This window comes from Nomascus leucogenys, chromosome 6 (assembly GCF_006542625.1).
Source record: "Nomascus leucogenys isolate Asia chromosome 6, Asia_NLE_v1, whole genome shotgun sequence".
Classification (NCBI taxonomy): domain Eukaryota; kingdom Metazoa; phylum Chordata; class Mammalia; order Primates; family Hylobatidae; genus Nomascus; species Nomascus leucogenys.
Window position 1 is genome coordinate 66960154 of NC_044386.1, and position 17125 is coordinate 66977278.

Genomic DNA, 17125 nt, shown 5'->3' on the forward strand with positions numbered 1-17125 from the left:
TGTAGCTTAGGCTACAGAACAAGACCCTGTCTCAAAAAAAGAAGAAAGAAAATTAGATCTCTATCTCAGAGATCTAACAGGTAGAAAAGCATCTTTCTGTTCTATCTATAGACTTAAAGGGAGGCAGATAATTATAAGATGCCCAGATAAGCCTTCCTGACACCAAGTCCAGGCTTGTGAAGAGGGGATGTATAAAGTGATCATTGGAGATTCCTCAGTTTGGAGACTTATCACAGCCTGAGAGCCAGTCTGTTGCCAGGAGGAGGCTGCAGGGAGTCAAGGTAAGATTTATGGATTTGTAGAATCTAAGACTACCCCTACAGCCTTTCTTCATAGCATCTTACCCTATCTAGCAGCAAAGACACGAGTACAGAAAAAGGGCACTCTGAGAGCATTTTCCAACAAAAACACTTTATTCATTTTTTTTCTATATAGCTCCTTCCAAAGGTAATTCCCCCTGCAGCCTAGCCAGTCTGACCTCTCTTTCCATGCTTGCCACTTTTGCAGAACAACAAAACAACATTGGGATGAGATTCAACATCGGGATTCTCCACTGGTGGGCAGCAGGGGTGGAATCTACTCTGGGGTACCCACCTTTAGGGACTGGCAAGTGGGGTCAGATGGTCCGGCTGCTCCCTACTGGCTACGACGTCGTTTCTTCCTTCTGCCCGTAACAAAACTGTCACTCCGCCTTTTACGAGGCTGTGAGGGTCGAACTACTCCCAGAGCTAGGGGTTTCTCCCTGGGGACCCCAAGTTGAGCTCCTGAGTGGGGTCTCTTTTCAGTAGGGGCTGGACCTCCAGCTAGAGCTCGCTTCCCAGACTTGGCAACAGGATATGGAGGTTTGCTGGGGTCTTTTGCCCCAGCAGAGAGCAGGTGGGATGCTCTCTGGCTGCCCTGACCTCCTGAGGCATGGTGAGGACTGAGAGGATGCCCCCTTGGTGAGAGGCTAAGTTTAGAGGCCAAGAGGTAAGCAAAGTTGGAGAGTTCCTCATCTTCTTCCTCTGCTTCCTTCTTCTTTTTCTCCTTTCCTTTGGCCCTGTCTGCTGACCTGCGTGTTTTACTAACAGAAGTTTCTCTCAGAACTATGGTATCCCTTGTTCCCCATCTAGGGAAAGTGCTTCCAAGACCCTGGTGAGAAGATGTTGCTTTGGGAGTCCCAGTTGTGAAAGACTCCTGACTCTCTTGTAAAGGAGCAAGGTTTTTAGGCTTGGACAGATCAGGATCCACCCTGCCTTCTCCTTGGGGGTCATAAGAATTAACATTCAGTGGGCAGGTGTCCTCGCTGACCCTTAGTTGGAGGCCACAGTCATCTTTAACATCTAGTATGTTGACCGGTTCTATGGTTTCCAACAGAGGAGAAAAGGAATTGCCTCTGCTCCCTGCCTCTTGGCTGGCTTCAGGCAAGGAGGGGGCATCCTCAGTCCCCATGATAAGGAGATTGCCTTGGCATGTGGGCGGAAGGGTTTCTTTGGAAGACACTAGTGTGGAACCACCACTTTCCTGCAATGGGAAGCAACCTTCTGCCCACAGATCACTGGGATCCCCTATGGTTTTACGGCTCTGTTCTTGATTTTCTTTGGACCTCGAGGTTGGGCTGTTGGCCCTCAGAAGTCCTGGCAAGCTGCAATAGTTTCTCTTTTCTAGGGCAGCTGCCGCAACTGTGCCTCCACAGGGAATCACACTGCTCTCTGTATCCCCAGGTACTATGGTTTCTCCAGGACCCAAGGAAATGTTGCCCCTGGATCCCAGTCCCTGGCAGCCTTCCTGATACTCAGTTACACACTCCTCAACTTGAAAGCTCTCTATGACCTCCTCTATTTGTATGGGCAGTTCCAAGCCTACAGCATCCATCTCACTGCTCAGCCAAAGTCCTGGGCTGAGACAGACTTCGTCCCTCTCCCCAGCTGCTCTAGGGGAAGGATTCTGATCATAACTCTGAGCCATGGGGGTACCTCTGTCATCTCCCCACATGGCTCCTGAAGAGCCTTCCCGGGGCACTGCTAAAGGCTCCTTCCCTTGAGGAAGCACTCCATGACCCCCTGTTTGTTGTCCTTTCTGCAATCCCAGGACTTGCTTTTCTAACCCTTGTCCTTGCAGAGGAGCCAGCTCTGCAAGTCCACCATCCAAACTGGGAGTGCTCTCGGGCTGGAAGCCTTCCTGCCAACAAAGGGGCAGAGACTCTGAAGTCCTACCAGCTACCAGGCAGTGCCCAGGAGGCCCAGCGCCTCCTAGATGGCCATCCTGATGTAGAGATACCTGGTTTATAACCTTCCCAGACCCTCTCCTCTCCACACCCAAGGGTCCCGGAGTTCCCTGTGGAGCTGCAAGTTCTGGCTGCAGGTCCCATCTGCTGCGGGATGGCAGAGTGTTCCCATCCCTGTGCTTCCCTCTGGGGCTATCTAGGGCTTGCTCCTGCCCACCATGCACTTCTCTTGCCTGTTTTCCTGAGGAAGAAATCTTCCCAAGGCAAACGGCGCCCCCAGCCCCCTGAAGCCCAGGTGAAGGCCGAAGCCGCCCATCCCCATCTTCATCCTCATCAGAAACAGAAGGACTTGAGTCCAACTGAGCTCCACTGTAAGTTGGAGGCACCTCTGCATCTTCCTCATCTTCCAAGGCCAGGAGTCGCTTCTGGACCAGCTGGAAGAAATGGACAAATAATCAGTTCTATACATGGTTGTGAAAGAGGTGGCTGAATGGGTGGCACAAGATGGTATTTGGGCAGGGCAAGGAAGGCAAGCAAGTAGTTTAAGCGATGGTAGCAAAGACAGATACTGCAGCTCTTTCCCACCTTCTTGTGCCTTATTCCCATGCTTTGAGCCCTTACATTCTCATTTCCTGTGTTTTCATAGCCTTCTACCTACTCATTCTGCACCTGAAGCCCAATCCTGAAGCTGTTCATCTCTAGAGCCATATCACCCATGACAGTGTAGGGTTAGATAAAATCTTGCAAGCTTCTTCTTCTCATATTTCCTATACCCCAGTTTTACCTGGGCAAGAGTGAGTCCTTCTTCTTGCTCTAGCTCCTCAATTAAGGCCAAGGGATCTCTCTGTTTTTCTGGGGACAGCAGATCTGCCAGAAATTGAGGGTGAATGACAGCCTCCACCTGGATAACAGAAGGAAAAGCGATATGTCTGTAAGCAGGTAACCTGTGAAACAAGGGGCTTTACAGAAGAAACCATGAGCTCCCCAACTGTCCCCTCTTACCCCTCTGGTATTGTAAACTGACCACCACCGGCTACACACATTCTCATGATGATGGATGCACGCACATTACTCAGTTATAGAATAAAACCTAAGTCCTACTACACTGGACAAACCCCAGAGCATTAGTTCCCGGGAGTACCCACCCCAAGGATCTGCTAGAAACCAGATGTGCAGGCCCAGCTCACCTTGGAGACAAAGACCTTCTGAGAACACAGCTCATTGATGTAGCTCAGGAGACCTGGATCTGGATACATCCCTTCCTCCTCCTGCTGCTGCCCTTCTTCATCTTCTTTTCCATCTGACTCCCCAGTGGCCAAGTGAGTCCCCTCCAGCCCTTCCATGATGTCAATATACTCCTTCACAGCTTCTGGTGGGATTTCCTTGGGTGCCTGAGGAACAGGAGGTCTCTGGGCTTTACGCTGACGCCGGCGGGGGGCCCGTGTCTTGGAGGCTGCCTTCTTCGGAATGTACACTAAGGGAAGAGATGAACAGGAGAATGGGAAGTAGCACAGAAACTACAGCTTCTGCCTCCCAGCTCTGTAAGGTCAGCAATCTGGGTACATTGAAATGGTTCCAGGCTGGATTGGGCCAACCTGAAAAAGCACCAGCCATGGGAGATTTAGGACCTAGAGGGTCTAAGAATCACTGTATGAGGAATTTTGGAATCCCTGAAATTCCAAGAAACCCCCTGATCCAGCCCCCATTTCTTAGGCAGATGAGGTATTATGTGCTGAATTTAGAGTCTCGGTGAGAGTAGTTAGTTTACTTCACCAAGATCAATACCTAGTTCAGGGCAAAAGGAACCTGAGAACCCAGCCTCCTATGGGGTGGTCTGTTTGTAATATCAAATGCCACTCTCCAGAGGGAAAGTGGCAGAGCCTGGGCCATGCCTTCTCTAATCTGTGACCGGCTTCTGTACGCATCCCTTTGAGCCTTTGGCCCACGGCTCCTGTCAAAATTGTGTAGCCTCACCTGGCTGCTGGCAAACCTCAGAGGCCAGGGGCCCTAGAGGATCAAGTTTCAAAGGGGTTGCAGGAGACAGGCCCTGAGACCCATTCATCAGCTGTGTGTTCTGAATCTGCATCTCCTCAGCCTCAAACTCCATGAACCTGCAGAGGGTGAGAAAGGCATAGGCAATGCTAAGAAGGAGACCAGACCCATCAGAAATCCAGACGACAGCCAAGCATGGCTAAGAAAGGAAGTGCTCTTAAGCAGGCAAAGTCTGCCTAAGTCATGTCACCCAGGAGGGTGGTCACAGGTGGCTTAATTATATTTCCAGGGAAACTTCAGGAGCTCAGCACATAGTTCCTTCCCCTATAGTCATCACTTAGGAAGCTTAAGAAAATGAATGGCCAGGTGGGGTGGCTCATGCCTATAAACCCAACACTTTGGGAGGTTGAGGTGGGCAGATTGCTTGAGCCCAAGAGTTTGAGACCAACCTGGGTAACATGGCAAAAACCCATCTCTACAAAAGAAATTAGCCAACAGTGGTGACACGCGTCTAGTCACAGCTATTTTGGGGCTGAGGTGGGAGGATCGCTTGAGCTCAGGAGGTGAAGGCTGCAGTGAGCCATGACAGTGTCACTGCACTCCAGCCTGGGCAACAGAGTGAGATCCTGCCTCAAGAAAATTTTTAAAAAGTAAAGAATAAGGCCAGGCGCAGTGGCTCACGCCTGTAACCCCGGCACTTTGGGAGGCCGAGGCGGGTGGATCATGAAGTCAGGAGTTTGAGACCAGCCTGGCCAACATAGTGAAACCCCGTCTCTACTAAAAATACACAAAATTAGCCTCATGTGTTGGTGGGCGCCTATAATCCCAGCTACTCAGGAGGCTTAGGCAGGAGAATCACTTGAACCCAGGAGGCAGAGGTTGCAGTGAGCCGAGATCATGCCATTGCACTCCAGCCCTGGCAACAGTGTGAGACTTTGTCTCAAAAAAAAAAAAAAAAAAAGTTAAGAATGATCTAGAGCTTGTAAACTTCTCTTGGACAGAGCCAGGGCTTTCACTACTTGCTTTTGTTTTTGTTTTTGTTTTTGAGACAGAGTCTTACTCTGTCGCCCAGGATGAAGTGCAGTGGCCCAATCTCAGCTCACTGCAACCTCTGCCTCCCAGGTTCAAGTGATTCTCCTGCCTCAGTCTCCTGAGTAGCTGGGACTACAGGTGCGTGCCACCACGCCTGGCTGTTTTTTTTTTTTTTTTTTGGATTTTAGTAGAGAAGGGGTTTCACTGTGTTAGCCAGGATGGTCTCGATCTCTTGACTTCATGATCCGCCTGCCTCGCCCTCCCAAAATGCTGGGATTACAGGTGTGAGCCAATGTGCCCGGCCTCACTTCTTTTCCATACCTATCTCACCCAGCTTCATCGATTGTACACAGCAGTGCTTAATATAGGCTTGTTTAATTTAATCAGGCCTATGCAACAGCCTGGTGGGAATCTCACAGTGGGATCCTCCTCAAGACCTCATTTGCCCCTGCCTACAACCACAAAGAATTCAAGGCAGTTCCTACCAGGAAACAATGTGAGATCCCAGAGTCCTGAGACTGGGATGGGATTCTTGGAAAGGTAAATCTAGGAAGCATGGGTCCAAAAGGTTTTGGGAGAGAGTAAGTGGAAGCTAAGCTTGGAAAAATTCATTCATTTTTCTGAGTTTTTCCTTTCTTTTTTTTTTTTTTGAGACAGAGTTTCGCTCTTGTTGCCGAGGCTGGAGTGCAATGGCACAATTTCGGCTCACAGCAACCTCTGCTTCCTGAGTTCAAGCGATTCTCCTGCCTCAGCCTCCTGAGTAGCTGGGATTACAGGCATGCGCTACCATGCCTGGCTAATTTTGTATTTTTAGTAGAGATGGGGTTTCTCCATGTTAGTCAGCCTGGTCTCGAACTCCCGATCTCAGGTGATCCGCCTGCCTCAGCCTCCCAAAGTGCTCAGATTACAGGCGGCAGCCACCACGCCCAGCCTTTTTTTTTTTTTTAATCAAAGATATTATAGAGAAATAGAATAAGAGCCAGGAGATAACTTTGGGCATCCAGGACACTGGCTTTCCCCGGCCCTTCCAGAACCAGCCCCTCCCTGGGATAAAGGCAGAAAGGGATTTTCTGTGCCACTATTTCCAATGGAGGAGTGGTCCTGAAGTTCTGTATCAATAGCCACTTGCTACCAAGTCAGTGAGAAGAGAAAAGAACCTGCTGGTAGAGCATACCTCCTCATTGCTAGGTCCCTTCAGCATGAAATTTCTATACCTAATGGGGTCCAATCCCATCCTAAGACCTACAATATCCAGGTTCCTATACAGATTCAGGATCTGGTGAGGGGGGAGCTTTCAAGAAGAAATAGGATAGAAAAACCCAAGAGTCAAGGTGGTGGAGGAAGAAGCAAGGATCCAGGAAACTGCCATCCTAGTGTACACCCCTCCTCCCCTCGCTTTTCTTTCTTTTTTTTTTTTGAGATGAGGTCTCGCTATGTTGTCCAGGCTGGTCTTGAACTACTGGACCCAAACTATCCTCCCACCTTAGCCTCTGGAGTAGCTGGGACTACAAGCACACACCTAGCCTAACATCCCTTTTTTTTTTTTGAAACGGAGTTTTGCTCTATCACCCATGCTGGAGTGCAGTGGCGTGATCTCAGCTCACGGAAACCTCCACCTCCCTGGTTCAAGCGATTCTCCTGCCTCAGCCTCCCGAGTAGCTGGAACTACAGGCACGTGCCACCGTGCCTGGCTAATTTTTGTATTTTTTTTTTTTTTTTAGTAGAGACGGGGTTTCACCATGTTAGACAGGCTGTTCTCGAACTCCTGACCTCAGGTGATCCACCCGCCTCGGCCTCCCAAAGTGGTGGGATTACAGGCGTGAGCCACCGCGCCCCGTCCTAACATGGCTTTTGATAATCACCCCCACACGAGCCTCTCCGCTGCCCCTACTGCTCTCAGCCACACAGCCTCCCTCAGGAGAATGAGGGTTCATCGAACTCACCTTTCCGCCATCTCATAAAAGATCATCCGGTCAAAGTTGCTGGTGTGCTCCCACTCCTGCACAGCCAATGGCAGTCCCTCCTCCAGGGTCATAGTGGGCTTCAGCCGGGCCAGGGAACGAAGCACTGGGCTAAAACCCCCATTGGGTCAGTCACATTCTAAAAGTGTGCTCCCATCCACCTGCCCTGACACCTACCTCAATAACACATCCCCTGCCCCTCATCAAATCTATTGTGCCCCTCATCAAATCTATTGTGCCCCTCAGGCCCTGTCATGTCCCACTTCTGATTAGACTTACAGACGCTCAACCTCCCATCCATTCATTTACCATACTCGCCCCTCTTCCTGTTGAAATTTACAACTAATATAAAATCAAACAGACAATTCTTCTCCCCACCTTTTAAAACCAACGGCAACTACCACCCCTAATTCTCACAGTGCCATCCTCAATTAATTATTAGAAAGGGAGGACTCGTGTTATTAAATGAATGGGATTTGCTATAAAGTATGTTTAACCTTGTCCAAAGGCTCTTGCATTTTTTCTTTAAAGGCATTTGCTAACCCCAAAGGAATCTCTAATTAAAGGTCATGTGGTGTTTTTATTTATTGGTTTTTCAGTCTGTTTCCAGATACCCCCAACAGTCAAATGCCAATGCTAGACCCCCACTTCTAGAGGGCTCTTGAGCCCTTTCTAATCCAGAAGAAATCAACAGCCCAGCCTAAAGCAAGGGCTTCATTTTTGTCTCTCTGACTCCCTTGGAGTCCTCAGACATTATTGTGCATCAGAATCGCTTGGGGAAGCTCATTATAACCAAATTGCAGCTCCCCAGGATCCCACAGCTGAGCATTTTAGGAGCTTCCCATGTTGCAGTGGTCTGGACTGCCTTTTGTGGAAGACCCTGCCCAGAGCCCGTGAGTGTGAAGCACAAGCAGGCCAGGACCCAAAGCAAATGGATCCCATGCAAACCTTGAGAGCCCACAGTGGTTCAAGATTTCGAAATTTAGCCTGCTAGCCTCCAAGAGCAAACTCAGATCTGCCTTGAGAAAGCAGGGAGTCTGAAGATGCTGTACATCTAGGACTTTGGGGGAACATCTTGATTCATTTGCTCCAAGTTTGGGGTAGAGGGGGAGATTCCTTTAGGAGTTCAGCCACTGGAAGAGCACCATGTACATTTGTTTAAAGCAATAAAATGTGGTATATGTTATATAGCGGCTTACACAAAATGCTGAGGGCACAGGGCAGTTGAGAGGGACAGTGGGTCTGGGTGGGAAGGGAAGACTATTCCCCAGCTGAGGAATGACTGTTCTGTAAACAAAACAGCCTAGGACCCCGGGCTCCTTGGCTAAACACACACTCGCTCTTAAGCAAGGACGTTTTGACCTTTTGCGAGTTCTTTTCCTCTTCTAGATTGCCTTTTTATGATAATAATAAAATAGTTGACACTTAATGAAACATTCTCTGTGCCAAGGACTTCACGTATATTAACCCATTTAATCTTCTCAGCAACTCTGTGAATTAGGTATAGTTATCCCCCTTTTTAACTGAGAAAACTGAGGGCAAAGATGTTAAATGTCCTGCCCAGGATCACAAATCTAGTGAGTGGTAGAGCCCATGCCCTTGACCACTAAGCAAGCTCTACCCACCACCCTATTTCAACGTGAATTCTCCTGAATAAAATGAGTAGAGGGAGCAGCACACACTGTCCCCCATGCCACCCGGGGCCCTGAGTCAGGGTCCAGCACTCATCCTGGCTAGTTTGGATAGTTCTGACTCAATGTCAAAAGGTAGTAAAATAGAACAGGGGGAGGACTCTGGCACTTAGAGTGAGAGACCTAAGTTCCATCACTGGTCCTTGGTTTCAGTCTTCTTATCTGTAAATGAAGACTGCCAGAGGAAGGCTTGCCTGAACTCACAGTGTTGGGAGGATCACTTAAGATAAGACACCTGAAAGGTTGTTATAAACCAGGAAGTGGGTTAAGAGGCTGATTATTATTATTAATACGTTTTTCGTTCTCAGAGCATCTCCATTGCCCTCATGACCTTCCCTCGAGTATTCCTAAATAGCCTAAACTACTACGTTCACTCCAAAGTTCTCCTTATTTAAAAGCCCTAGAATAATTAATCTAAGGTCTCCCCACTTACATAAGAAAACAGGAAAGAGCTTCTGTGTCAGGACTCTGGGATAGGTGCCTCTGGGCCAAGGCTTTGTAACGCTGCCATCGACGGAAGTTCTCATAAACGTCCTTGGAAATTTTGGAGCGGTCACCTAGTGAAGGCTTGGATAGAGTGGCTGCAGGACCTCCTTCCCCGGTTGTTCCATGTAGCCCTGGCCAAGCTTTTTCCAGCGGCACAATGGGGACCAGTTGAGCAACTGGTGGTGGAGCCTGAGGCGGAAGGCCTGGAGGGCCCTCCTGGCTGACACCAACAACCTTAGAGGGCAGAATGGTCTTCACATTAGATGCTGTCACAAATGGAGGTGCAGGACCCTCAAGGCCCCCACAGGGAGTGCCCGGGGAAATCGAATTGAGGGCAGTCTGAGTAAGGATAAAGTTCTGAGTTTGAGAGGGCTCAGCTGATCCCCCTTCTGTCTTGACTTTGACAATGACCTTGCCAGCCCCAGCCCCACTGAGGCAAGGGCCCCCGTCCCCTGTCACCAACGGTGAGCTGGGGAAAGCAGAGAGCATCAGAGGGTTGTCTGCAGAGAATACTGAAGGCATGATGGGCTGTGGAGGTGGCTCCCCGGGTGGGTGGTCTGGTGAGCCAGAAGTTGGTGGGAGAAAGGGAAGTGCAGGGGATGGAGACGGGGTGGCACTAGGTTTCATGCTCATATCCGGTCCCGGCAATGCAGATGCTGTTGAGACAAAGAAAAAGAAGAAATAGAGTAGGAGAAAAGAAGACCAGAGTTAGCCATCTGAATTCCCCATTTTTTAATTAAAAAAATTTTTTTTTAATTTTTTTTTTTTTTTTTTTTGAGACGGAGTCTCGCTCTGTCGCCCAGGCTAGAGTGCAGTGGCGCAATCTCGGCTCACTGCAAGCTCCGCCTCCCGGGTTCACGCCATTCTCCTGCCTCAGCCTCTCCGAGTAGCTGGGACTACAGGCGCCCGCCACCCGCCCGGCTAATTTTTTTTGTATTTTTAGTAGAGACGGGGTTTCATCGTGGTCTCGATCTCCTGACCTCGTGATCCGTTTATTTTTATTTTTATTTTTTGCGATGGAGTCTCGCTCTGTCACCCAGGCTGGAGTACAGTGGCACAATCTCGGCTCGCTACAATCTCCGCCTCCTGGGTTCACACCATTCTCCTGCCTCAGCCTCCCGAGTAGCTGGGACTACAGACGCCAGCCACCACACCCGGCTAATTTTTTGTATTTTTAATAGAGACAGGGTTTCACCGTGTTAGCCAGGATGGTCTCGATCTCCTGACCTCGTGATCCGCCTGCCTCAGCCTCCCAAAGTGCTGGGATTACAGGCAAATTCCTCCTTTATTTTTGAAATTTTTTGTAGAGGCCAGGCACGGTGGCTCACGTCTGTAATCCCAGCAGTTTGGGAGGCCAAGGTGGAAGGATTGCTTGAGTCCAGGAGTTTGAGACCAGCCTGGACAACATGACAAAACCCTGTCTCTACTAAAAATACAAAAATAAGCCAGGTGCAGTGGCATGCACCTGTAGTCCCAACTACTTGGGGGGCCGGGGTGGGAGGATCTCTTGAGCCCAAGAAGTTGAGGCTGCAGTGAGCTGAGATTGTACCTCTGTACTCCAGCCTGGATGACAAAGGAAAACTCTGTTCAAAAAAAAAAAAAAAATTGTAGAGATGGGGTCTCGCTATGTTGCCTAGGCTAGGCTCAGACTCCTGGCCTCAAGTGATCCTCCTGCCTCAGCCTTCCAAAGTGCAGAGATAACAGGTGTGAGCCGCCACACCCTATCTGAGTTCCTCTTTAGACGCGAAGACTCAAAGCACTGATTCTCAACAGGTGAAAGAGGGGATATGGATGGGGAACTTGCGTAGTTTGCAAATGTCCCCCAAGTGATTTTGATCTTACTTCTCGTTGAGGACTGCATTAAAGAAGTTGCTTCTTTTTCAGCAAGACACACAGACCCCTATCTGCCAAGAAGAGACAAGCCCAGCCTCTACGTGCTGCTTTTTTTTTTTTTTTTTTAGATGGAGTCTTGCTCTGTGGCCCATTCTGGAGTGCAGTAGCACGATCTTAGCTCACTGCAACCTCCGCCTCCTGGGTCCAAGTGATTCTCCTGCCTCAGCCCCCCAAGTAGCTGGGATTACAGGTGCGAACCACCACATCCAGCTAATTTTTGTAGTTTTAGTAGATACAGGGTTTATGCCATGTTGGCCAGGCTGGTCTCGAAAACCTGACCTCAGGTAATCCACCCGCCTCGGCCTCCTAAAGTGTTGGGATTACAGGCGTGAGCCACTGCGCCCGGCCCCCTAAGTGCTTCTCTAAGAAAATTCCTGGCAGACCTCTCCAGCCTCTCCATAGGCTGTTTACTAAGATACAGAATTGGGTTGACACCTGATCTGCAGGGAAAACAGCCCACAGCAGGCTCAGTGCAGTAAGGGAACTAGTCCACAGTAAGTTCCAGCCCCTCTTGAGGCATCCACAAGGCCTTTGAGAAGGAGGCACTTTCAAAAATATTATTGGCTCATTCCCTCCTCCTTTTCCTTTTCCTGTTGCTTCTTATAAATCTCTCTTAACCTAAAACAACAGAAGAAAGATTCAATCTACAAGCAGGAGCAGTGACTCTAGGACCCATGAAGCTCAGATATCCCAAAACACATTCCACCCAGCATTACATGTACATCTCCTATGCTCACCTATTCCAAACAAAAGATTCAAACCACCTGAACCCTGCTTTCTCCCAGCTGTTCTGTGGCCTCTGCCACCACTCACAGAAGTACTGTTCCCAGGAGAGGATACGGGGATTGGATGTTTGGTTCCCAGAAATGTTGTTGTATAACAGCCAGTAATAATTAGAGAGGATTAGATAAGGACAAGGAAATGAGTGAGGGGAGGGCGGTGTGGGGAGAGAAGTTTCCAGATCTTTAAGTAACTGCTGGACATGTTTGGCGATGCAGACTATCTGTGGTCCTTCTACCTGGAGCTCCTAACATCAGAAATGTAGGGCTCACTAGAAACAAGGCACTGAGCTAGGTGCTAAGGAAAGGACAACATAGTCCTTCATTGTCACAGTTCCAGCTAAGGAGGGGCTATGTGGACTCTAGTCAAAAAGACCAAGGATAAGTATACAAATGTGTACTTAATTAATCAGAACCTGTGTCTCCTAGGACTTTTTTTTTTCTTTTTTCCGAGGCAGAGTCTCTGTCACCTAGGCTGGAGAGCAGTGGCACAATTTCAGCTAACTGCAACCTCTGCGGCCTCCTGGGTTCAAGCGATTCTCCTGCCTCAGCCTCCCGAGTAGCTGGGATTACAGGCGGGTGCCACCGTGCCCAGCTAAGTTTTGTATTTTTAGTAGAGATGGGGTTTCACCATGTTGGCCAGGCTGGTCTCGAACTCCTGACCTCAAGTGATCCACCTCCCTCGGCCTCCCAAAGTGCTGAGATTACAGGCGCTTGAGGTCAGGAGTTGGAGACCAGCCTGGCCAACATGGTGAAACCCCATCTCTACTAAAAATACAAAAATTAGCTGGGTGTGGTGGTGGGCGCCTGTATCCCAGCTGCTCAGGAGGCTGAGGAAAGAGAATCACTCGAACCCTGGAGGCAGAGGTTGCAGTGAGCTAACATCACACCACTGCACTCCAGTGTAAGCGACACAGTGAGACTCCATCTCAAAAAAAAAAAAAAGAAGTAGAATATGACCTGCTTAAATCTCCTCCCCCTTACAAAAAATATTCCACTGGCAAACTAACAACACTCAACTTCTGCATTCTGACCATGGAACATAAGCAAACTCAGATTCAAACTCATTTCAGCCACAGAGCAGAGGGCAGAGGGTATGCCACTGAGTACAGAACACAATGAAAGGGGCCTGAAGGCCTGAGATCCATAAAAGGAAGAAAAACTAAGAGCATCTCAGTGAAGCCCGAGCTCTCATCCTGGCTGTCAAGACCCACCTCCCAGGCCCAGATGAATCAGGAAAAACTGCTTCCTGAACTCAAAGCGAAGCCACCTCTAGGGCTGGAAGGAGCCGTGAGGCTCTGAGCAGAGGCAGTTGTTTTTTGTGTTTTGTTTTTTTGTGTTTTTTTTTGTTTTTTTTTGAGACTGAGTTTCGCTCTTGTTGCCCAGGCTGGAGTGCAATGGCGCGATCTTGGCTCACCACAACCTCCGCCTCGCAGATTCAAGCGATTCTCCTGCCTCAGCCTCCCGAGTAGCTGAGATTACAGGCATGCGCCACCATGCCCGGCTAATTTTTTTTTTTTTGTATTTTTAATAGAGATGGGGTTTCTCCATGTTGGTCAGGCTGGTCTCGAACTCCTGACCTCAGGTGATCCGCCCTCCTCAGCCTCTCAAAATGCTGGGATTACAGGCGTGAGCCACTGCGCCCAGCCCGAGCAGAGGCAGTTTATAATACATTCCAGCCTAGTTTTCAGGAAGGCATTTCTCTGCGACAGATAACTACAGATTATCTTTTCCCACTAAGGTCTTTCCCACCTTACCCTCCCATCCTCCATCCTCCACATCCCCTTCCCCTCATAAGCTCAAGCATGGCAAAATCCTAGAACGGGCTCCAGTTGCCTAAAAAAGACAGATGAACTTGGGCCTTCCCCCTTGAAACCTCTCTGTGCCAGTCCTAAGACACATACCTCTGATCCTCTCTCCCACCACAAAAACACATGCTGAAGTGTCCCCTGTTCAAGAGAATCAAGTTGCTAATTGCCATCCATTCTCTATACTCAGCATGTGTCCTCAGAGACACCTTGATCTGCCCTTAAGGAAGTCCTCTTCCTTCCCCAGCCCCTAGTCTTAATGGTACAATCTCCTTCCCCAGCCTCCCCAAGTGTGATACCCTTGATGGGGTGTAGCACCTCACATTCCTTTAGGTCAGCCCAAAGAGCTTGTTTCAAAGGATATGAGCAGGTACCAGAAATCCTCCTCACCACCTGCAGACTTACCTCCATCTGAAGCCATCCTCTCAGGTTTGGGCACTAACCGTGGCTGTCTGGAAGCCTCCAGAATGAGGCAGTCAGGTCCAGGACCCAGAGTAACCTGGTTCCAGTAGGTGCACAGGGATCCAAGGAAGGGAAGGTAAAAATCAGATCACACAGAACTAGAATATGGAACTCAAGGCATTCTGCTGTGGGGGAGGGGAGAGGGAAAAGTGGGGTGAGGGTGGGGACAGATATTCCATGAAGAGTCCTAGTAAGTATGCAAAAACCAGGAATTCCCTTCAAACTACAGTTTGGCAACACAATTGATGTTCGCCTCTTTAGGGCTATTTGTAAATTCTTTCTCAGATTCCCAACACATTACAGTTTTACCGTTTGGTTCACCAGACTTCGATTCTTCACCAACACATCTCATTTTGTGTCCCTCCATCCCAGCCAGTTCTGTAACTGATTTCCTATTAACAGCAGGTTGATGGTAGACCCCTGACTTAATTCAATGATGGCTATATTTTCTGAACTAAATTCAGAGTACATTGGTCTATACGCTTAAGGATCATGGGAACTAAAGTTTAAAATTAGAATTGTTAGATGATCCAAGGTGCTTGATTGCTGTGTGCACATCATTTCCTTGGAAAGCTGTCCAATCTACTAACATAGGCTCTGTACTCCACAGACACCTTACCCTTTGCTGAAAAGCCTCACTAAATAAAAAAGCTGCCATGCAGTTTAAAATTTCAAAAGTAGAAAGTCCTTCTTTTTGTTAAATTATTTTGGTTTAAATTTTAAAAATAAAATTTATCTGCTAAGGTTCCTGGCGACTATTTCAGGCCAGTAACTCCCAGACAATCCTTTACAGCCACAGCTTCATGCAAACGTGGATTTCCCCCAAAAGGCCTTTCCTGGGGTTCATGGCATCTTTCTTGCTTCCTCTGAGATATCTTTTCTCTTTTCTAAAGAGTATTTCATTAATAAGACCTGAAGGCTGAAATCATCATTTTCCTTTCTAACAAAATTAACTACTTAGATTTAAATTTTTTTTTTTTTAAACGGAGTCTCGCTCTGTCACCCAGGCTGGAGTGCAGTGGCGTGATCTCTTCTAACTGCAAGCTCCGCCTTCCGGGTTCATGCCATTGTCCTGCCTCACCCTCCTGAGTAGCTGGGACTACAGGCACCCACCACCACGCCCGGCTAATTTTTTGTATTTTTAGTAGAGACGGGGTTTCACTGTGTTAGCCAGGATAGTCTCGATCTCCTGACCTCATGATCTGCCTGCCTCAGCCTCCCAAAGTGCTGGGATTACTAGGCGTGAGCCACCGTGCCCGGCCGTTACAAAATTTTTAACAGGTAATACATTAGCAAGGTTCAAAAATCAAACTGCATAATAAAATACATAGCAATAAGTCTGCCTCCCACCCCTTACCCCTTTCTCCTGGAACTAAGTTCTCTATCCCAGAGGAAACCAGTATCATGTGTTTCTTGTGAATACTTGCAGAGATTTTTTAATGCAACTACAAGTAAATACAAACCATATTCTTTTTTTTTTTTTTTTTTGAGACAGGATCTTGCTCTGTCGCCCAGGCTGGAGTGCAGTGGCGTGATCTTGGCTCACTGCAACCTTCGCCTCCTGGGTTCAAGTGATTCTCTTGCCTCAGCCTCCCGAGTAGCTGGGACTACAGGTGCCCGCCACCACGCCCCACTAATTTTTGTATTTTTGGGGTTTTCACCATATTGGCCAGGCTGGTCTTGAACTCCTGACCTTGTGATCCACCCGTCTCAGCCTCCCAAAGTGCGGGGATTACAGGCGTGATCCACCGCGCCCAGCCACAAACCATATTTTTTTTTCTTTGAGACAGAGTGTCACTCTGTCACCCAGGCTAGAGTGTAGTGGTGCTATCTCAGCTCGCTGCAACCTCTGCCTCCCCGGCTCAAGTGATTCTCCTGCCTCAGCCTCTGAAGTAGCTGGGACTACAGGCGCCCACCACCACGCCCGGCTAATTTTTTTGTATTTTTAGTAGAGACGGGGTTTCGCCAGATTGGCCAGGCTGGTCTCGAACTCTTGACCTTGTAATCCGCCTGCCTCAGCCTCCCAGTGTTGGGATTACAGGCGTGAGCCACCGCGCCCCGCCAAACCATATTCTTAAAAAAAAACAGTGCAGGTTTTTCTGGTTACACAATTAATATATATTCCAATGCTTTTGTCATAAATAATGGCGTAATGATGATCTTTGTAATGATATTTTGGTTCTCATTTTCATTTCTTTAAACGAGAGTCTTATAAGGAGAACTTCTACATTCTTTTAAAAATTGTAAAAACTCCTAGAAGGTGCACTTTATTACGCTATTATTAGCTACTCACCACCATAAGAAAGAGCGCTGAATTTGCGGAAGGGACCTAACTTTAAATCTTGGTTCGACCGCTGAAACATGCTTCACCAGTTTCATAAAATAACTTTACGCTCTTTTCGCTTTAAGGAATATTGATACTCAGCATGCATTCTTTACCGCCAACGCTTTGAAATGGAGCAGGGGAACTGGATGTAAAAGAGGGGAGGGAAGAAAACCTCTTCTTTCTTCCTTAGGGTAAAGGGGCTCTGAATCCTGGCGCCCTTGTTTCTTCAGGCACTGAAAACTCACTGCTCCTGAAATGGGTGTGTATCTTGGACAAAGACAGGCTTCTATACGTCAATATTCTATCCACATCCATCCCTACCCCCCTCTAACGCCGTGTACCTAGCACACAGTAGGCACACTCCACGTGTTTTAGCCTGCAAAGTTGCAAGTGGGGCCCCAAGCCAAGCCCTGCTCTCGTGCGCCCCCTTCTGGCTAGCTGAAAATAAGGCAAAAATTGATTACATTTTCCGGAGAGCCCGGAGAGAGA

General features: G+C 48.4%; 1 protein-coding gene across 3 annotated transcripts; it reads right to left on the bottom strand.

Annotated features, from left to right (window-relative positions):
* Positions 1–394: 394 nt before the first annotated feature.
* On the bottom strand, positions 395–16991 carry NUTM1 (NUT midline carcinoma family member 1). 3 transcript variants are annotated; one of them, XM_030814349.1, is made up of 8 exons: positions 16604–16991; positions 14254–14347; positions 9316–10024; positions 7174–7302; positions 4181–4317; positions 3394–3680; positions 2991–3107; positions 395–2640 (listed from the first exon to the last, which is right to left on the bottom strand). In XM_030814349.1, exons 1-8 carry the CDS (start codon positions 16607–16609, stop codon positions 637–639), a joined length of 3483 nt encoding a protein of 1160 aa, XP_030670209.1. In that variant the 5' UTR covers positions 16610–16991; the 3' UTR covers positions 395–636. The 3 variants fall into 3 exon arrangements, with proteins under 3 accessions (XP_030670209.1, XP_030670211.1, XP_030670210.1); XM_030814351.1 differs by having other exon boundaries at positions 14254–14432; XM_030814350.1 differs by lacking the exon at positions 14254–14347.
* Between the last annotated feature and the right edge of the window lie 134 nt (positions 16992–17125).